The sequence below is a fragment of the Mixophyes fleayi genome, chromosome 7 (assembly GCF_038048845.1).
Source record: "Mixophyes fleayi isolate aMixFle1 chromosome 7, aMixFle1.hap1, whole genome shotgun sequence".
NCBI lineage: Eukaryota > Metazoa > Chordata > Amphibia > Anura > Limnodynastidae > Mixophyes > Mixophyes fleayi.
Window position 1 is genome coordinate 55,718,078 of NC_134408.1, and position 23,947 is coordinate 55,742,024.

The 23,947-nt window shown below is 35.5% G+C and overlaps 1 protein-coding gene across 6 annotated transcripts in view; it reads right to left on the reverse strand.

Annotated features, from left to right (window-relative positions):
* The window catches only part of RBFOX1 (RNA binding fox-1 homolog 1), a 522,788-nt gene that overhangs the window by 139,667 nt on the left and 359,174 nt on the right, over nucleotides 1-23,947 (reverse strand). For all 6 annotated transcript variants that reach the window (XM_075179846.1, XM_075179848.1, XM_075179845.1 and 3 more), the window contains exons 3-4: nucleotides 10,506-10,649; nucleotides 6,561-6,614 (exon numbers count right to left, since the gene is read on the reverse strand). In XM_075179846.1, coding sequence (XP_075035947.1) covers nucleotides 6,561-6,614; nucleotides 10,506-10,649 — 198 coding nt within the window. The remainder of the gene's footprint in view (nucleotides 1-6,560; nucleotides 6,615-10,505; nucleotides 10,650-23,947) is intronic.

Consider the following 23,947-nt stretch of genomic DNA (forward strand, 5'->3'; position numbering starts at 1 on the left):
AATATGACTACCTTCTTTGCCTAAAAGCGACTGGGTGCACTTAAAAAAAATATGTTACAGTAATTGAGAGCTAGTTTATCTAATTATATCCATTTTTGTATTTACATTTATTAATTATGTCATGGTGGGGCAAATAAAACTGTTCAATTTTTTTTTTAGTATATGGGAATTTTAATACTTTGGGCTAGGTTGCTAAATGTGCACAGCATGTCTCTCTTTAGCACTTATAGCAAGTTAATCAAACTTAATCATGTATGCAAACCATATAGTGGAAGGTTAATCTGAATTTTGAAAAAACACATAGACGGCACACATCATTATACATACATACAGATGTTTGCATAAATATTGTGAAAACATACATTCGCATTAATTGCTTTTACAATCCACTAATATTAAAATATTGATATTTAGTATGCATAGAACTTCTAAAGGAAAAAAAATTGAAAGCAGCAATAAAAGATTTAAAAATCTTGAGTTTCAAGATGTCACTGTATCGTTCAGTCAAGATAAGGGGTTCATAATTAAAGGGTACTATCCAATCAAACATGCTCATATGGCAATAATTTGTTTTGTAAGTAGTACAATTTGGGGCCCTTGCAAGCAAAGATGACAGCATCTCCAAATGCAAGCAGAACATGCAATGGGCAGCTCATCATCATCATCATCATCATCATTTATTTATATAGCGCCACTAATTCCGCAGCGCTGTACAGAGAACTCCTTCACATCAGTCCCTGCCCCATTGGAGCTTACAGTCTAAATTCCCTAATATAGACACACACTCACACAGACAGACAGAGAGGGAGACAAACAGACAGAGAGGGAGACAGACAGGGAGAGACTAGGGTCAATTTTGATAGCAGCCAATTAACCTACCAGTATGTTTTTGGAGTGTGGGAGGAAACCGGAGCACCCGGAGGAAACCCACGCAAACACAGGGAGAACATACAAACTCCACACAGATAAGGCCATGGTTGGGAATTGAACTCATGACCCCAGTGCTGTGAGGCAGATGTGCTAACCACTAGGCCACTGTGCTGCCCATAGAAATAAGCAGGTATAACTAAATTTACACTAACTCTTCAACTTTTTCTGTGCAAACTTGCATAAACTATATAACAGAAATACTACCCATCTGCATCTTAAGTTAATTAGGTGAGTGACTAGGTGTCCCAAATTTCACACCAACTAAATGAATCTGTATTCACCTTCAAAGCTCAACTTCATTAATGATAAGACAAAAGAAAAACTTTACTCAATATGATTGGGTTTTGGAAGCACAAGTCTTCTAAGGTGGCATCAAACTTCCACATGTAATAAGTCACCGTCTTAATCAGGTATGTGGTCAAATGGAACACATGTAAGCATGCAGTAAGTTTCCAGACCATTGTACACTCAAGTGCATGCACCGGGCACAAGTCACACTACAGTACACAGGCAGGTACACTCTACTTTACATTCTGTAATTACATCATATGATTAAACATGATGTAAATGAAAATCGGATCTGTAACATCTCTGTTAATTAACATTGGATGCTCTGTAAATAGTTTAGAGGAGGAGGGTAATGTCTAGGTTATTATAGGAGAGTATGGTCAGTTAGATGGATGATATACAAGTGTGGTGGGTCAGCTGTAGTAGTGTGAGGTTGGGTAGTGTCTGCTAACTGTCATTTCAGTTCTGAAAATACAATAAATACCTGAATGCCATAATTCTTACAGTCTCCACAGAAATACAGAAGTGACGTTTGATAACTCTATCCATACATTTATTTTAATATATTATTCTATAACAAATACAGTTGATTATTTAATCAAGCGATTCTTATTCAACGTAAAAAGATGAATGTATTAAAGTCTAGTATTTTCATTCATGTTGCACAATTGAAACTTAATTGTAAATTCTGCGGAACAACTAATGATACAAGTAGAATTAATAATGACTTTTTACACCTCCAGTGCTTCAGTTTTGTTTTTCTTTAAAGAATTGACTTCTGAATCAATACATTATGAGAACAAATTAAGCAAGCTTTTAAAAGGTTACCAAAATAACAGATGGATAAATAGACTTGACATAGCCATCTAGGAACATTGTAGCAATGTTTTAGAATGGACAGGATTTATTAAAATACACACTTGTTATAAAAGGCATGTAGACAAAATAGCATTAAAACATGTAGACAAATAAAGGGAATGGGAAACAATGGAATGAGAACATTAATTGACAACGTTTTAGTCTTTATCAGTCACTCAGTACATTTCAGCAAAATGTGAGATAGAGAAAGAGAGAGAAGGAGAGACACAGAGAGAGAGAGAGAAAGAGAAAGAGAAAGAGAGAGAGAGAGAAAGAGACAGAGAGGGAGAGAGAGAGAAAGAGAAAGATAGAGAGAAAGAGACAGAGAGAGAGAGAGACAGAGAGAAAGAGGGAGAAAGAGAGAGAGAGAGAGAGAGAGAGAGAGAGAGAAGAGGGAGAAAGAGGGAGAAAGAGAGAGAAGGAGAGACAGCGAGAGAGAGAGAGAAAGAGAAAGAGAGAGAGAGAAGGAGAAAGAGAGAGGGAGAGATAAAGAGAAAGATAGAGAGAAAGAAAGAGTGAGAGAGAAGGGGGGAGAAAGAGAGAGAGAGAGAGAGAGAGGGAGAAAGAGAGAGAGAGAGAAAGAGAGAGAGAAGGAGAAAGAGTGAGAGAGAGAGAGAGAGAGAGAGCATTGTGGTAGTTTTAACACGTCATATCCACATGGTTACATATGTAGTCTTCTGTGAATAAAGCCTAAAGTATTTTACGATAGTCTGAAGTAATCATTACATTTCACATATGATATTTGAATGTAGCTAAACATCATTATGATTTGTTACTAAGTTTCTACTTCCACAGTTCCTATATGGAGATTATCAACATTTTTAAACATGTTCCCCTCAATTTTCTTTTGGGGACAGAATTTTTCACACGTCTCTGGAGGTTTTTGACCTTGTGTTTTTCTCACAAACTATCCCCTATTATTTTTGCTCCAATCAGATTTCTCTATCATTTTTGTTTTTCCTGGACTTCTTCCTTATTATGCCCCATCTACGCCACAGGCCAGAATGAATTGACTCCATCACCTCACCCAGCTCTAAATATAAACTATAAATTGTGTGCAAAGCAGAATTTCCGAATACAGGGCCTCATGTAGAATTGGACACAATTTCCATATAAATTGCAAGCGTAATTTGCGTCCCAAAAAAAAGACACATTCTGCTTAGTATGCGATGTAGAATTTGTCGGACACATCTCAGCAGATTGTCATTGTTATTAGTTTGTGACTTACATGCATGGAGCACCCGCAGCAGATACGTTTACTATCAGGTGTATCTGCATCTGATTCCAAGTCTACATCGGTCGCATTTACTTGAACACTTCTTTATTGTACTTTACCAACTCTTTCATGCCCCTTGCCTCCCCTGATCCGCCTCTATAAGCACAACGAATGGTATACGCAAGAAGTGACTGCCTTTGCATATTTTTGTGGGCATGCACAGTAGTGAAATTAGTAATATTTTATGATACACGAATTGACTTGTGTCCAACTCTAAATGAAGCCCACAGTGTGGAATGTCATACTGCAAAAGTGAAATTTGGAGCTTGTATAACCAGATTCGATTCACACAAACGTTTATTGCAACTTTGCTCATCTCTGTTTCTGTAGAATGTTGTGATTTGGGTCTCTAGGTCTCCCTTAGTTTGATGTAGATCATGTATAGTGCCCTTTTGTTCTCTAGTAGTTTCTGCATTATGTCTGTCTGACAAACAGGCAATGATATAATACAGACAGATTAAAAGTTGTTCACCACTGATTAGATGGTTTACGCGGTATGAGTACTTTACAAAATATAGTTCTGTGTCAAATGCCTTACCCCTACTATAGTATGTTGAATGTTTTTATAGGGCGTTTGTTTACTGCTCATAAAAACATCCTACTGGTAATTTTGTTTATTGACTAGTTAGTCTCTGACACTTCCCCCCTTGCCTGTCTCCCCCCCCCCTCCTTCTAGATGTCTACGTCTTAAATATACTCCAATGTTAAGTGTGGTTTTTTATTCTTTTTTGATTGTTTGTTTGTTGGCAGTATTGTAAGAGCATTCAATTCTACACTACACTACGCTGTATTTGGTAATTACTGCTTTGTCTGTTTTCCTGTTAAAACTCAATAAAAACTTTTATGTTAAAAAAAAAAGTTGTTCATTGCAGAGGTGTCAGTTTTTAATAAATGTTGTTTTTTATGATGGGAGTTTGAGTGCTTATTTCAAATTAACAATAGCCATTACTTTTAGAATACGCCAAACTCAAGATGAACAACCAATAGGTGGGTAGCTTGATTTGTGGTACCTAGATATTGGTAAATGAAAATGATTGCGGTACAACCGCAAGGTTATGGCAGCCATTCTCTGCTTTACTTATTAGTAACTACTGCTGATCAAAATTTTAGCACAAGAGAGTGGAGTTGTCATAGTCACTATATAGTTGCTTGAATACTAAAACATTGCATATGTGATATGTGATGGCAATGCAGAATTTGATATTTAACCTTAAAGCAATCACAGCTTTAGAAAATAGTATTATGGAGTGGTGGGGACTGAATCTAGTGTATTGGTAAATAGTAAAGGAATATTCTGTTGCGGGATTAGTGTGTGTGTGTTTGTGTGTTTTTTAGGAACAGAGTTTGTTAGAGTTGACAGCATTTTATATAAATATACATGAAAAAACACATACAGATGACTTTGGCTATCAATAGGCACAGAGACCATTTCTGTTAATATCTTTCTCTTTCTCTAGTCATCTATACTCAAGGCATTATAAAGTACAAATTCAGTATCTTTGGTAGAAATAATTTGTTCAAAATAGCTAGAGTGTAACATTTATCAGTAACAAAAAAATGTATACAAATCACATTAAATATTCAAAGGCTTTGAATAAAGAGATTTTTTTTCTTGATAGAAAAACCATGCACCAGAGTAAATTGGAGCAATACAGAGGGTAATTGCTTGAGAGCATATTAGATTATATTACCAACTTTCACTTCAATAACAGGAAAATACCTATTGCTGCAAATGTTCTTTTTTTATTCCACAAACATGAACTCATTTTCTGTGATGAGAAATGTAATTATCACTACAGGATAAGGTAAAATGCAAAACCCTTGATTATTTCTATATAAATGTATTATAAAGAAAGCAATATTTCTATTTTAAGCATACAGTGCTTAACCTTATACCTGCAAAATTCTTTTTTGACAAATCCCGCACATTTACAGCAAAAAAGTATATAGCAGGAGGTAAGCAAAATCAATATATAATATATTGACTGTAGAAAAAAAATATTAATGGAAATGCAAATATTAAAACAGAACCTAGTCGATCACTCCTCTTCTATAATAATCATACAGAAACATACAAAAAGTAATATAAGCACAGAGACATATATCAGGAAAGACACACAATGCAAACATGTCAACCATTAGCCCAAATTTACATATATAAAGTGTCAGTGTCAAATTAACATAATGGTAATAACATTGACACATTATCACAATCATGATATGTATTCCTCACAAAAAATATTATAGTTGGCTATATAACAATTGAAGTATCTTTCCATTGTGGCCAACATTTTTGCATTGTGTGTATGACTTTCTGGATATATTGTACGTCACGGCCTTTACATTCCTTTTCAGGCTTTAATGTAATTATTATAGAAGAGGGAAGATGAGGGACCAGGTTTTGTTTTTAGATTTGTTTTGACCCATATAATTTAAATGTTATCTTTCATTTTTTTGTGCAAACAATATTTCTTTTACCTTGGGTGTCTGGCATATTATATGAACTATATAACATATAATGGTTTGATTTGATTTTTCTACGTGGTATTCATGCAACACGTCTGCTTTTATAACCATTTTTAGAGGTAAGTTTTACATTGGGTTTTTTAGCTGGCAGGTAGATGAGTACTTGTATGTGCTCTTGTAGTGAAATGACTCTAACCTTGCTTCTACCTGTTGCTAGACATAAACTGGCACAGCAACTTGTCTTTTTCCTTTTGTTTTATTTGTAGCCCACTAGACAAGCCTCAGATTGTGAATGTCTGTGTAACATCAGCCATAGGAAACAATCTTCTCTTTTACTATTTACTCTATTTTCCCTCTGGTTTAAGAATGGTTTTCCTAAGGTAAATGTGTCATGTGCAAACACCCATCCAACACATTTAGGTGAATATACCCTAATCACAAACATCCCAATGTGAGAAAATTCTATTTAGCAAAGCGATTGCTCTTGACAGTTTCCTTTAGAGAAGGCTAAACATGAGTGCTGCAGAGAAGCAGGTGAGTTTAAATGCTGTTTTATTCTATTCTTCATTAGAAAACAGCAGAAAATGCGTAAAAATGATTTGCAATACATCATATAAACAGCTGGTGATATGATTTTTTTAAAATATGGGTTAATATTGTTTTCCCTATATGTAAAACATATAACACTAAGTAATAACAATTAATGTATCTTAAAAAATATTGAACAAAAAGAATGACTTACCTTTGATCCCCGCTCATTAAAAATTATTTCAACATCTAAGATTTTACCGAATTGCTGCAGGAGTAATAACAAAAAGAAAATAACGTAAATTGATGCAATATGAAAATAAGAAAAATACAATAGAATACAATAGAATTTATGCAGAAAGGAACAAGCCATAGATCCAGTCTGGAATAGTTAGAGAGGCTTGGACCATTATTTAAAAATCACTGTTTGGTGTATTGCGATTAATTATTTGGAACATCTTTTCTCACTCAACATGTTACGTTTTAGTGACTTACTTGCCATGTTTAGGAATGGTGTAGATGGAAGGACAAAACTGTCTTGAGCAGAGAAGTTTGCAAACAGGTTGGAAAGTAAAATTATTTTCCAATATTTGAATACTTTAAGTTTTAACTGAAGTGTATTAAGCTACATTCACTGAGCAGATATTATTGTAAAGATCATTAGCATCTATGGTAAAAGTGTCCTCCTTACAAACTGGATGGATGCACTTTAAACAGACTTCAAGGTGCATCCAAGACTTCAGCGTGTAAAAAGGATGTATTTATCATGAAGAGCGCTGAACTCTATGCTAGTTAGCATTCTAGCTATGTTCATCATGTGGTATATGTTGTGAAATGCACAGCAGGCAAAAAGTCATGTTTTACCTTGTGTGTATCAGGGCATATCCAGAGTGGGATGATCACCCCTGAGCAGGGAAGGGTTTGGCCACTCTGTCAGTTCAATTTTAATGTTTTCGGCAGGTTATCTGCGGCTCCACATTGCATTGATATGTCTGGCGGCTGAAAGGCAGGCTGAGGATCCAGCCCGGCTGCTCCAATTGAGTTTCTTGGAGAAGCCTAGCAGCATCCTTGAGCCACCGGGTACAGCCATGCAGTGTGCAGCAGCACAGCTACTAGATATGAAAGCGTTATATCATGTAGCGCACCAATTGGTTCAGATTATGGGAGGTATCCACACTTTGATTGGTGAATGGTTGCACGAATCAGAGTGCAGGATACTGTCACATGACCCTTTACTGTGCACTGAGTGACAGTGAAGAGCCAGGGGAGGGGTGCGTCATTTATTTTGGTAGTCACATAAATATTTTGGATCTGATTTGCATGTCAACAGAAATAAGGGAGGGAAAAGGACTCTGTTAAACGTCCCCCTAAACAAAAAAAATAGATCTGCCCATAGTGTAAATGAGCCCTATATCTTATTATCAAGGGTGTGCAAAAATGTGTCTTCTTTTGCACTCTTGCATCTCTAATGTATGTGTACACATGTGTACATGAGCAAATGTGTACACACACATGTACAAACATACGGTCATGCTCATACATGAAACATTAATTTGAATTTTCAGAAATATCTATGTGCACCCATGTGCTCACTTGACAAAGACACATTAAAGCAATATCTAGCTGCATTTCAATTGATTGCCCATTTATTAAAGCAAATGTACCAAATTACTGTGATTTAACTCTCCCTGTGGAGGACATTTCAATATGAATTGCACTGATTTGAGACTGGCCTGCAAGAGCATTTTATGTGCTGACCTGCACACACAGCTCACTACCCCCTCATAGATGGAGCACAAGCCTCCAAATCTGCCAAATCAACTGCCTGTTTGCTAATTTATATATAAGGTTTATAGTGTGTTTACCTAGTCACACTAATGGGGTACATCGACCCACCAATAGTTTACTTAAAATTATGTGTGACAGCAAAACCTATATTTTTATGTATATAGATGCAATCTTGCTGCATCACCGCAAATGGAAAAAAAAGCACTATGATGCTAAGACACACAAAAACATCACTGTAACATGTGCACATCATACATGTAGTTCTCTAGTCTACCTCTAGGTGAATAAGTCTACAGCATTAAATACACTTACTCCAGAGATTGACAATACTGTCATTCTATATAAAAACCTATTTATACTTAACATAAACAATACTGAAACAATAATATTTTTCCTTATTCTTACTTTGATCAATGAAAATGCCTGCCCTCTGTTCAGATTCCAGGCCAGTAAGGAAAGCCCTGCTTCCTCCCTCAGTAATGTATTTCCCTGGTTTACCTGAGCCTAAGTGCTAGATTTGCTGACCTACTGTAGAAGCCGCAGTGCAGCTCTTTGACATATATATCATACATAATGTATATTTGACTGTAACAAATTGACAGATATACACCAAGATATTGACAGCTTGAAACTATTTAAAATGTAGTAAGTAGTTTAGCTTGCAAAAATATTTTGATACTTTGTTGTTACACTGACAGCAAGAGAATAGCTTGGAGGCTTTTTCTTTTGTACCAACCTTGGCAAACGACCTTATTACAAAAAGACATTATTTAGTCATCAATGCTGTTAGTTTAGATGTGTTCCTTTTTAACAAACTAATTATTGTGCCATCATTAGTCTAAATGACTCAGTGCTCTCAGCAGGATATGATTCTAAATGATTTTTCACAGGACAATAGGTAAGTTAAGGTTAGATGCATAAGTAAAACTACACTTTGAGGTTGTTTTATTTTATTTTTGGAGGGATATTCAAAAAGTAAATTGGATTACTGTTTTAAATGTAATTAACATTCCAACACTCATAAGCAAAATGAATAGGCATTTACTTGTGCTAGGTTAGTGTATATATAAAGCTTTCCAATAATCAAATTTGCATGTAATGGAAAATCAAATCTGCTTTCCATCTAGTACACACACATAATAAGTGAAACACAGCACAAAGTAATCATGCCTTCCACATGCACTCATACAATAATATTCAGTTATATAGCATATACAGAGGTACTGGAGAATAAACCAGTATATGTATTTAACTTAATACTGAAAAACTATACACTGAAAAGAAGTAATCTCTAGAAGTTGACTTAGTGCTGAGCACCTATTGCTCCAGATACAGTATACTGGACTAGTGCTATATATGCATTGACTAGTAGGAAAACACCTATATTAATGAGTGACTGAGCTCTGATCAGCAAATATTATTTTCATAGTCTAAGGAAATAGCATGATCCCTTTATGCCATTTGTAGATAAACTGGGGACTGTAACTTTTCTTCTAGAACCATAATAAGTTGTGAGAAACCAATAAGGATGAGGAATACATGTAGTAGAAATATGTCATTATAGAGAGTACAAATAAACAAAAATCACTAAAATGTAAAAGGTTATTTTGTAGGAAAAAGGGTTTGTTTTTGGTATTTCAACCTATTTCAATAATACAAACCACACTCTGAAAAGAAACTGAGTTCCCAGTTTTTATTTTTCTTAAATGATAAAAGTGGCAATAGAAAAGTAGCCTTAAATGCCTTAAAATGTGATGGTGTTTGCCAAGCCTCCACAATTATTCTAAGCTTTACTGAACTGAGCCGGGGTCTATTGGAATTAAATCTAGACAGCACATAGTTGGATTTTCTAGGACATCCAGGAGATTTAATCTTGTACCTAATGAAATCTTCAAGAATTGATTTAGAAGTAGTTGTCAACCTTATGTGCACGTGTAAAATTCCATCAGTCAACTGCTATAATACATCACCTCAGCACCAACAAGTTCGGAGCTGTTTATGGGACTGCTTCATGATGAATCTTGAAGCTGAATGATCATACTGAATACATTAATTTAGCACTGATGCTTAACATACTCATTAATATAACAGGGACTTAATGTATTGTTGATCATGGGTTTCTAAAGACGCAAAGCTTGTCTTTCTGGTAGCTTTTTATATTCTTGGAATTGTAGCTTGTCAATAGCAGAGCAATATGTTGGCTACACCATGCTTACAGTATGAAAGGTTTACTCATTCAAAGATATAGAAATAATAGATTTATCTCTGGTAAGGGCTGTTTGGATGTCAATGTTGGCGATCACTACCTGTATATCAACATTATCTTCATTAGATGCTACCTAAAACATTAAATGTTGACTTTGAAACTTACCCCAAACATTTGTCTAAGATCTGGATCTCTAAATCTAAAAGGAATATTTGAAACATGGAGTCTCTTCGGCTGTGTTTTGTTTTCCGTGTTTTCAGAAGACTGTGTCTGTTGTTGGCCGTCAGTCTGTGCTGAGTCATCTGTTTGCTGTAATGCAAAAAAAGAAATTCACAAAAAATTAAGATCACTAATATACTATATAACATTTAAAAATGATTACTCAGCATACATCAGTGCAGATACATATTTATATATAGTTATACATAATGAAATTCCTATGTAATTGAAAACATTATCTTTTTGTATAATCAAATAAAATGCATTACATTATGAGTTATCTCTGCTTAAAATATACACATTCTAAGTATTTAACATTGTTTTCAATAATATTTTAGATAATTTTGGTTCCATCTTTACACTTGGCAAACATCCAATTTTGAGATTACGTGCATTTTCCTGAGATGCCTGATCTATCTTAAAAAGAGATTAGAAGCATTTGCATAAGTGCTAAATTACACAATTATAAAATTACGCACAGTAACAAGTCTTGCTATTGAGAGTCTGCCAGTTTTATTCTGTATCTCTTCTGTTGTATAACTTGTATCCAGTATAATGAAACTGTAGATCTGATCTGATATAATTACAACATAAACTCATACTTTACTGTCCACAATTTTTAGATTTTATTCAACTTTTATCAATATTTGTTAACTTGCTATACACTCAAAATTAAATTTATAACACTAGTATATTACAAAATATGATTTCAATGGACCTTTCAAAGCTATAAACGGAATTGTAAAATATTATTATATCAACCCCATTTTGTAGGACAGCCCCTGGTTTTGTTACTGTAGATAATTACATTAATAAACATCTTAGCCTAGGCTCCACGGCACTTGTTTTTCCAGGATAAGAGAGAATAGGTTCCTAGATTTATCTTACTGCATTTGGTACCCAAGAAGACACATAGGCTGTCATGTATGTGCATATTTTGCTAATTCTGACTGGATTTACTCCCAGTAAATATGTGCATAAACTGCCTGTTAGCTTCAATTGATGTGCACACTTCTTTCCCAATGGTGTGCAACTAGTGCCCCGTGCCTATCATCAAGAGCAATTTTGTGCTCTTGCGCAAAAGTCTCCGCCATCTTGGCTGTCAAAACCTGGTAGAGGGTTGTAGGGCAGTACATTTCATCACAAAGGGTATTGTTTGATTGTTTGTTTTAAATAAAGCTTTTTACAAAATGGATTAAGCTTTCAGGTGACTTAACACATTTATAGAAATGTCCACATAAATTATGTTTTGTGTCTTGTGACTTTCAAATCAAACTAGAACTGAGAGGATGCAATAAAATAGTACAACTTTATATTAAAAAAAATAATTTACAAGAATAAAGCTTACTCATTAGAGATATGCGCATCCCTCATTCATGAGGATATTAGACAGTCAGAAATAAGTCATTAATGAAAATACATAAATGAATATATAAAATCTGGTAAAATAAAAATGCAAGTTATAATATATTGGCTTCTCCATCGTCAGGACATAAAATGAGGACTGTGACAATCAAAGGGCATTTCACATCAATCCTCCCATCTCCAATTAGCAAACTGAACTGAAGGGAGTTGTGATATTATATCATGCAGAGATGTAGTTTGCTACACAAAATGCATAGCTTACTTTGCATGCTTTGTGACTGAAACTCACAGCTGTGACATACAATGATATAATGGAGGCTACTGCTGATCCTGCAATCACCCTGCACCAGGGGTGTTTTTGCTGTCATTGTGTTATTAACCAGTCTTTTTTAACCTGTTCTTGTATCACTCTGATTTTTTTTTGTATTTATCTACTTATCAAAATTTGTGGATACCACTCTCTTTCCCAATACTCTTTTAAAATGTATGTATTCAAACAAGGCTGGAACTAATGTAGTAGACAATGGCCTCTTTGCAGAAGTGGTTAAACTCATGCTGCCCAGAATATTCACCATACAAAGTGCCATGCCTACTTGCAATCTCAAGTAGCATGGTGCAGAAAACCTCAAGCAGCATAGCACACCAAACCTCAAGCAGTAGGGCACACCAAACCTCAAGCAGCATAGCACACCAAACCTCAAGCAGTATAGCACACCAAACCTCAAGCAGCATAGCACACCAAACCTCAAGCAGCATAGCACATCAAACCTCAAGCAGCAAGGCACACAAAACCTCAAGCAGTAGGGCACACCAAACCTCAAGCAGCATAGCACACCAAACCTCAAGCAGCATAGCACAACAAACCTCAAGCAGCATAGCACAACAAACCTCATGCAGCATAGCACACCAAACCTCAAGCGGCATAGCACATCAAACCTCAAGCAGCATAGCACACCAAACCTCATGCAGCATAGCACACCAAACCTCAAGCGGCATAGCACACAAAACCTCAAGCAGTAGGGCACACCAAACCTCAAGCAGCATAGAACACCAAACCTCAAGCAGTATAGCACACCAAACCTCAAGCAGCATAGCACGTCAAACCTCAAGCGGCATAGCACACAAAACCTCAAGCAGTATAGCACACCAAACCTCAAGCATCATAGCACATCAAACCTCAAGCAGCAAGGCACACAAAACCTCAAGCAGTAGGGCACATAAAACAGACCACTTCATTCATACTCAAAAACAACACCGATTGGAACAATATAGTCCTTCCTCTGTTTCCTCATCATGTAACAGTCCAATGCAGCTTTCTCATCATAAATCTCTCCCCCACAACCTTAGAAAAGTAGTCTCTTCTTAAAGAAAGTGGCTGCCAGCTTATATATCAAAAAACACTCACACACACTTTTATATACAGATTTGCTTCCCTTACCAGTCCAAGAACAGACACTTTGTCTACATCGAGCAATGTCTCTTTTTTTTTTACTTTTCCGGCATTTTTAATTGCATAGGCAACTATTGCTTATACACACATTTGCCTTGTCTAGCAAAAACACATTTTAGTCCTTTAATTGCATTTCTAACAATTTGTATAATATATATATATATATATATATATATATATATATATATATATATATATACATATATATATATATATATATATATATATATATAAATATATATATATTCATGTAGTATGTAGTGGTCAAAGTGCAAATTTAGAGGTGGCATCATATAAATTTAGCTATGGCAATATGGAAAATGTAAGTGAATGGAATTTTCATAGTAAACAATTCCAAGGAAGGAAGGAAAGGTGATGTTATGGTATACCACCATATACCAGCCAACTTTGAATACTGATAGTTTACATATATATTTATGGGGAAGCCAGTGGCATTGCTGTTAGAACTGTTTCTTGTAATCTTGTAATAAGATTATTACTCTCTCATACGGCAGTCATCTCCTCCTTTAACTTTGCATTTAGCAGTACTAGCATTCAACTGGGAGGAAAACAAAGGCTTGGATTTATGACAACTTGAATGTTTTATTTTCTAGACATAAGAACATATCTGCTTACTCTCCCGGAATTTCCGAGATATTCCCAAATTTCAGGGAGTCCTCCCAGACTGCTGGAAGAGTAGGCATCCTCAAGGGTCTTGTTGCAGGCAGGGCTTAATTACATGATTTGTGTCATCAAGCCATGCCTACTACTATGGAATACTGTGAATTTTGGTATTCCATTGGAAGGGGATGAGACCACGCCCCCTCCCGCACTTGTCACCTAACTTCCCTTCCGGGATCTCCCAGAGAGGAGGGTTTAAAGTTGGCAAGTATGTATAAGAACTGTATATACATATAACATATGTTTGTATATGTTATGTTATTTATTAATGTATTAGCATTAATTTTTATAGCACTAATATATTCCACCGCTCTTTACCATTGGGAACAAACAGAGTAATAAAACAAGACTCGATATTAACAGACAGACAAAGAGGTAAGAAGACCCAGCTTGCAAGATTACAATCTCTAGGAAAATAGGAGTTTGATACATGATGTTAAGTGCTAACATGTACTGCATATATGTCAGTCATGCGTTGCAAACTATTAAAATCCTTTCTGCCGTTTTTTAGATCAATAATTGTCACCCTACTCAAACAATTCATATAGTGCAGTCAGTATTCTAACGTCAAAGTATTTTTGAAAAGCTCTCACAGAGTTTGATTAACAGCTACGGATAGCCTGAGTTCTCCAGCACAGATTGCCACTAAGATAAATAACAGTGTGTAGGTGGGAGATCACCAAGCTTATTTGCTCTAAATGGGGGCAGAAATGATTAGGTAGAAGGTGCCCACTTTACACTTTACATATGCTGCCGACATGTTGGAGATGCTGAAGTTGTCTCCTGGACAAAACCATGTTACAATGCAAGGGGTGCAAATTAGTTTATTATTTTGCACATAAGGAAAATACTGGCTTCTTTTCATGTAGCACACAAATACTTGATAGCTTTACTTTTATACTGACATTTGAAGTGGATCTAGTACATGCCCTAACCCAATTATAAATCTGTCTCCACATTTTAAATGTGCCTCTCCCTTCAATGCAACATGGTTTTGCCAAGGTGCAAAGTTACTCTTTTTTTCATTTACTTTCCTTATTGAATCAGGCCCAATAACTTGATAATGTTGCCCCATTTAATGTGAAACTCTTATTGGGTTGACTATTACATATAGAATGCCCTAGTAATATTTATTCTTTTCACGAAATTAAAACAGCATTGTTTAATCATATTAGTCTGAATTGATGGCTAGACTTTTTTTTACTAAAATGCCAAGCACTGCACTGCGCCAATAAAATACACTTTTTGTGCAATAAAATCTGCTGCCAACTAAAGATCACAGACATTTACTGAACTGCTATGTGATTTGAATGCCCATATTGCAGCAAACTCAGAGCTTGCCAGTTGGGACTTTATCTATTTTTTTTTGCCTATGACTAGTTTGTATGTAATCCAGAATGGGAGAAAGGCCTAACTTCCATCTGGAGTTCATCCATAAATTTTTAAAGAAAATTATAAAAAATATACATAAATAAATTAAAAAATGTGTCTGCTCAACCCGATATTGGCTTCCTTCAGCAACTGGAGGCATCAGTTGTGGGACTTTTTATTGGTTGGACTCAGCTCTGTGAATAGGGTGGTCACTCTTATTGTCTCATGTTTGTGTAAATGTTAAAATCATGACATTTATTTGATACCCTGCACAATAATTGATTTAATACTCTGCACATATTACTTCTTATACAGTGCTGCAGAAGGTGTTAGCACTTTACATATAAATAATAGATAAATATCTATATTACCCACTCAGGGAATGAAAGGAGATGCCAGTTTACAATGTTAGAAGCTGCAGCAAGCTGTCATTACAGATCAGTCGTTGGCATTGCTTACAAATCCTGATATTGCAGTTTAGTAAATAGGATAAAGTTGGCATCTTGTACGTGGTGTAATGTGCTATGGTGTACATTAAAACACATTACATCTGTTAGTAAATGGACACCTAAATGTATTCACTGTACATCTGTTTACTCATTTACTTCCTGAAAAACTTCAATTTTCCAGCTTTAACTCGGAAGAAAGAAAATATATTCCCCGACTACAGATTGGCATTGGTATTCCACAGTCTAACATAAACCCCCAGAAACCAACACGTGTAATCCTAAAGGAAGAACTTAACATCAGGGAAGATATTTGACAATAAGCAAATATTCCCAGCGGAAAAAGTGGCTTTTGTGTAATTCTTATTGTTTTTGCACTTGCATGCAAAGATGGCGTCTATGCACATGATAATATGTGGATATGCACAGAATTAGGCTAACTATAACATTACTAAGTAGGCACATTTACTGCACCTTGCAAAATCAAAATCTGCAAATATAAAATGGTAGTTTTGCAAACCTGACATTTAAATGAGCAAAAAGGGTGTTGACTGGAGCAATAGAGTACATACACCCTACGAATGGGAACAGCTGTAAGCTTGCTCAGAGCATAAACACGCTTTATCTTACACTTCCTCTTAGGACACGTAGCAGGAGATCTATCAATGGACAACTTTTTCAGAAAATGAAATCACCATATATAAATTGATAATTGTGCAAACTCTCCAATTTATTAAACATTGATTTATTTTTAAATCAAGTCATTTGGGCTGATTTTACTTTGCGGTTACTTCCCATTTATTAGCATAGACTTTGAATTTCAATGGGAGTGGAAAGCAAGAGGTACTGGCCTCCAGCATTGAATGCAATGGGGCTGAAAGCAAAGCAAAATATACTGCTGTGGAACTGTTCCAGTGTTCCCTGGATGACAGGGCATGCTGGCCACTTGTAGCTCCAAAAATTCCATTTTGTCCAAGCAGTCAATAGCTGCCAAGGCTTCCTGGGGTTTGAAATCCTACAATAGTAATTCATATTTATAACTTTCTTGAAGAACAATATTTGTTCTATTTACTTCACAGAGCATTTTCCCATTCATTTCAATTAGCAAAGCATTTCTTTGTACATTAAAATGCATTGCCCATTTAAATGAATGGGAAATCTCCCTCAACTCAATGTTGAGGCACTCTCAACTGTCTGAAACCAGTCAGATTATTTTTGAAGATTTCCATGGAAATTTAGCAAATTTCCCTTTAAAAAACAGCCCCTGCTCTATTGTTCACGATCCAGAAATCCATGATTTCTGCGATTGTGAAATGTATGGTGATATTGTTTTTTTGGAGGTTTAAAAATAAAGTATTACATGACAATTTGCATTTAGAAGATTAGACAACTTGCAAATGGCCATACAATTAGGATATTTGATCAAAACCGACATATGAAAGATCTCCCCCACAATGTAAACCTGCATTTACAGTAGGAAGCTTTGTGATCTCCAAGACTGAAACACACTATATAGCGTGTAGATGTGCCCAATTGGAAAGCAATGCACTTAAAAATTAAAACTGTCAGACCAGACAAAGAAGTGACACACAGCCCCTTGGTCGCTGTATTCCCCTGAGTTGGTCCATCACAACATAAGAGTCAAAATAGCAGAATAGCAGTCAAATGACAGCACTTTGTGAAAGCTGTCTCTATGAGGGGGTTAGACCTCAAAAAGCAGGAAGGCTACACTCCAACATAACATTTCACATCTGCCCCTAGAGTGCATGGGATATTATTATATCATTTATGATGCATAAGCTCCATGCAGGTAGCTATTGCCAAGTGGCCATAATCCCTAGGCAGCCTGAAAGACCTGGCAATCTATAATATAAATGCTTAGTGGCGTGTGTTAGTCTGTCTGTGTGTGTGGAAAAAATAAAACCAAGCTGCAGCGCCACCTGCTGGGCGGAGTTATACACTGACCTACTAAATTCTTAGTGTGTGTGGGAAAAAAACCTCAGAAAGGGCTGAAATTTGGTATACTAAGATGTTTTTAATTTGTTAATTTAATTTGTTAATTGTTAAAAGTGTTTATAAAGATTTTAAAAAAATATATATATATATTTCTTGAAGCAGAAGTGACAGTTGGGAGTGGTTGGTGGTTGCCGGGGGTGACAGTGGGGAGTGGTTGCCGGGGGTGACAGAGCGAGAGGAGTGTGATACTCAGGACCGCTGAGAGAGAGCCCTGTGTCTGGATAGACATCTGGATAGATGAAAATGAAGGATGAGGTGATGGAGAAGAATGATGAGGTGATGACATGTGGACAAAACCACGTTAAAAAAGGGCGCTTGCGTCTGGAAGTAACGCTCTTCCCCTGAGGAGGCCTGGGCTAGGGCCCAAATGCATGACAAGAACCTTTTTAACACCTTAAGTAGCTTGATTTGACTAGAATGCATGAGTATCATGCACGGGTTAACTTGTTATATATATGTTTAGTTGCAATGGTTATTTGTCATGAATAGCCCTCATTGTATAATATCTGTGCATTTATACATATCATCATTCTTTTCTTATATTTTCTCATTATTATTATTATTATTATTATATCTCTACCTTTCTTATGTGTATCTACCAATTACCATAGTTAAATCCTTTTTAATACATGAAGGTACAGTATTTGCATAATGTATGAGACGCTCATATACATATACATTTTCCATTAATGTGTCTAGACATCTACATGCACATGGAATAAATGGAGACATAATACATATAGCCTTTATTTTATACACGTGTGTAAAATAATAAGCATATTCCCTATTTTTGATAAAGTAATAGTTCTTGTATGTGCCTTGCTCTTTTTTGTCAATTCATTTTGTAGCACGTGAAGTGTAACATATCATTTGTCATTTTCATCAAAAAGGTCATGTCCACTTATTTTCTGCATGACTCTTTACAGATTTACTAGTGTTCTGTTGAGATTAACTTTCTAATTTAAAAACCCAGACAAACAAGTATTTATATTAGAATGTTATTGATGAGCAATGTCTGGGGAGCTATGGCTACAGTATCAGCCAGTCATCGCGCAGCCACTGTGACAAGAAAATCACTTACTCATAAGCATATAGAGTGTTCATGAAATTGCTTGGCTCATGAAACTGCCTATTTTTTAATAATAAAAAACACTGATATGATATATGTAACTTCACATATTTTAATATCACATACTGCAACATTAAATGTAAAATCGCACTGGCTTTAAACTATTTTGAGATTACAATAGGGGTTTTCACACAGTTACTGGAACCTAGCCAATGAATAAAATGCACCCTGCAATTATAAACTGGCTATATCTGCTGTCTGTTGGTTGGCAAACAATCTTTACCATATCTAAGTGTATTGGAAAAAAGCTGTTTTTACTATAAAGTATTTTCTATAAAAAAATGTATCATATTTTTTCTTTGCAGCAGAAATAATTGACTTTCAGTAATAATCACTTTGGACCCCTTTACCCACTGACATAAAAAATCATGCATTTAATTGTATTGTTAATGCTAGCACAATGCACGTAAGTGAGTATGGGATGGAACCGATTGGTTGCAAAGACCCCACACATGCTTCCTGCTCTATTTGCTTGCATTTACTACAAGTGAACACTAGAAAGCCAATGAAGTTTCCTACATTGCCCCCCAAGTACTAGTGCAGACACTGCTTACCGTGTGTCAAACGTGATCACTTTTGACATGAGGTGCCACTGGCAGTTTGCTAACACCAGTGAATAACCACCCTGACACACAAACAATAAAATCTTATATTTAAAAAAATTGGTAAACTGATTTAGCTATATATCAGCATTCAAATGCAGTGCTATTTACAGTAACATTAGTTGTTAAAAATAAAAATGCTAATTGTACAGTATGAAATAATGTTATTTTCTTTTGCTAATTTATAACTTTAACACGCATACAAAGCGTAATATATAAACATAAAAATATAATAAAAGCATTTTTATAACTAAGAAATTGTGGTTGCTTTAACTGTGGTCCTTTAAGTGGTAAAGATTATTTTCCCAATGCTGTATGGCATATCAGAAAACAATAAGATAGGGGATAACATGAAAAGGCATAATAACATTGTGATGCTACTTTTATGTAGAATTGTGGTTTTGATTTTTGTTTATTGCATACATATTTATTTTATGTATTATCATTTATCATTATTTATACTGCTTTTTTGATATTTGGTTGCAAGCACATGATTTCACTTTGCTTTCATTTAATTTTAATGATCTATTTGGCTTGCTTTTGTTTATTTCATCATCATCATCATCATTTATTTATATAGCGCCACTAATTTTGCAGCGCTGTACAGAGAACTCATTCACATCAGTCCCTGACCCATTGGGGCTTACAGTCTAAATTTCCTAACATACACACAGACACACACCGACAGACTAGGGTCAATTTTGCTAACAGCCAATTAACCTACTAGTATGTTTTTGGAGTGTGGGAGGAAACCGGAGCACCCGGAGGAAACCCACGCAAACACGGGGAGAACATACAAACTCCACACAGATAAGGCCATGGTCGGGAATTGAACTCATGACACCAGCGTTGTGAGGCAGAAGTGCTAACCACTTAGCCACTGTGCTGCCCACGGATTGTTTGACTCTTTCTATTTACCTTTTAAATATATCCTATTTTTAAATTCTGTACTGGATATATATCGCTCTATCCAAGCCTGATTGTTATGTTATGTTTACACACCTCTGTACCAGTGCACTCATTCCACTTAACTTTCCATGCACAAATGCATCAATTGTTTTGCTACTAAGGTATTCCCAATGAAGCAGAAAGAGTAATATATTTTAAGCTATCTTATTTTTATGGAGTTTGCTGTAGCCAATAGACTGACAAACAAGTTTTATTTTTCCATTTTTTGTATGTAAAGCAACTTGTATTCTGGACTCTCACCCAGAATGAATTCCAGAAAATAAGTATAGCTATTTCCTAAAGTGTCTGTTACACTTGAACTACCCTTTGTTCTCTATGTTTCATTTTTATTTATTTTTTTCCATTGGAAATATTTATCTTGGAAGTTTCGAAGAATTATAAAAATAATCACTTACATGGCTGTTTATAGGAAATTTAGACATACTAATATTATTATGTATGTGCTGCACAAGGTAAAGGGCTTGCATTATAATCATATCATGGTAAGAGGTGTATTCTGCATAATATTGTTATACAATCGTATGCATTCATTTCCCTGCTCAACAACAAAGTGTAGAACATTATTATGATAATTTCCAGTGTTTATGTTTAGGAGGCAGGCGAGCCATGTGTAGTACAATGTGGTTCCACAACATTTTATTAGAAATTGCTTTAAAGACTTAATAATTATCAACACAACTATAAAAGCAACTTTTAACTTCACTAATTTCCATATACCCACACAAAGTGGTTGAAGGGGAAACTTAAAAGTAGCGGTATGGAAAATGTAATGGGAATGTAAAGGGGCGGTATTTTATAGTTTTACAATGAAGGCAGTAGGAGAAGGGGCAGTATGGCATACCACCATATACACCCCCACTTCAAATTCTACCGCAACATCAAACATGAGAGGAGCTCTTGCCATCACCTCTGCTGCTACTGTTTTGCCAGTTGGACTTAATCAGCACTGTTGCGCAGGTGAGTCTATGCATAAGATTATCTAACCAAGGTCTTCCGACAGGTACATTTCCTTTTCCTGACACCTCTATATAAAATACATACACAGAATACACAGATGCTGGTTCTTTATTGTGTGGTAACATGTAAGTACCCTAAAATCTACGCATGTAAATTATAGCATTAATTGCTATAATGCAGTAATTTAAAGCAGAAGCATTTTTACTTTACGTGAACAATATACCTGAAATAAGTCCTGTACATGTAGGACATAACTGGACAGCTGTGGAAGTCTCTGTAAACATGGTACAAATAAACAATATGCAGGTGAGGTATAAAAGGTGATTGTTCTACACTAAGGAACCTCAAGCCAGAATCCTTACATAAAATACAATTTAATTTAATTTAACTCAATGCTTTTTATGTGTCTATCTGGCCACGTTATCCCATACAGGGTACTGTGGTGCTTTGGCCTCCAAATATTGAAAAGCCTAGGAGGTCGATTTGGGAAGTCTTGAATTTTCATGTTTGAACCCATTTGTTGTTCACCAAACGTAAAACTACTTTCCTAATTTTACATATTTAAAGTATTATTAGTCTTTTCAATGAAATAAATTAAAATTATGACAATCCTCAGAAGTGTAAAAATTGTTTCAATGACTTCTAGTACTCTACAAAGCTATTTAATAAAAAAGGCAAGTAATGGTTACATATGTTTTTCTCAGCAGACAGTATGCTGAAATGCTATTTGAAGACTTCATAAATAGGACCCTAAAAGTGAACAGCATCCAGGATTTCTGCTCATTTTAAGTAATAACTTTGACTTCTGAGAGATTCTCTATATAACTGTGTAAATTGAGTGATGTCAGAGAACAACACTGATTACCCCAGGGAGAAAGAGAGAGTAGTTTCATTGCTCTCATCTGGATGGGGTGATGCTTCAGCGCAGAGTGGGCAGGACCTTCTGTGTAGAAGGATTGTCTGAGTTGTCTGTTTAATCATTATTGCATACTATTTCATTGACCGATTGAATATGTGAATAAAAGAGAATACAAAAAAAACCCATTAAGTTCACTTGATCTCCAAAAAACGTGCTAATGAATGAATCATCAGTGAAATACAGGTAGCTTAATCAGAAATAAGATTTGGTGAACAGAAACAAGGGACTTTATGCTTATCAATGTGGCTAAAATATCTGTTAAACCAATTTTAGGCTACTCATAAAATGGAGTCAGTCACACATGGCATGGACCACTCAGATATCTGGATTAAAGGATCAGTTAGCATAGCTGACCAATGACTGTCCACACTGGCAGAGTGACTGAATATTAAGCAGTCCCAATCAACATGTAATCAATCTAAATCCAGGTCATAGGATTGCTGGTCAATACATATAGCAATCTGGGGTCTATTTTAGCTAAAATTACCAAATTGTTCATCCAAATTACTGCAAATGTGTGCAGCTTTATTACTTAAACTTCCTCAACCTCACTAAACTACTATCACCTATGTACTGTAGAAGGTGTGTTGTTGGTAGCCATAAGACAGAGCAGCGCAGCAAATATTACAATGTATTGCAGAACGAATGTTTTCTATTAATATTTTCTAATAAAAGTAATGTGGGTAAGTTTGACTATAACTTTATGTGCATTTTATGCATTGTAAACAAATGAAGAATTGATTTGTGTATTTTAGTAACAGAGATTTATATGAAGCTATGTACAGGACACTATCAGAGCCAAGCTTAATCATGCATCGTGGGGAGAATTTGTGCATCTTTGCATTGGAATCCAAAATACCTTGACCAGGCTCTAAATCCAGCAGTGTAGCTTATAACAGCTTCTGTGACAGCAATGTATTAGATAATGAATCCATATCTATACTGGTTGCATGTGAAATATCATGATAAATAATGTGATAAATTGTGAGTATTGGATCTATTTTCAAGCATGCATGGAAATTATAGTTTCCTTGATAGGTTTCCTTCCATAATTTGGAGCTCCATGCCTAAAATGTACAAAGTTACTTTTACAAGTTTCCTCTGTCTTCCCCATACTGGCATTTACCTACTCAACAACTTGTGTAGCAGTGCTCATTATAGTAATCATAGGAAGATGTACATAGTGATCATGTCTATGGGGGAAATTCAATTGGCCGTGTTATTCGCTATTATCGATAGTACATCAATTTTAATGCGGATTTCTGCTCGCGGCTCTCATTAAAAATCAGGCTTTAAAATTACAGTACTAACGGTAATAATGTGCACTATTACCATAGTAATGGTGATAGTGTGCGGCCCGCGTTACTTTGACAAGTAACGTGACCAATTGAATTCCCCCCTATGTGTCTGAAACTAACCAAACAGCAGCCAGTATTTTCTTTTTTATGGTCTTCAAAAGTTTGCTTTTAATTGGCTTATGGGT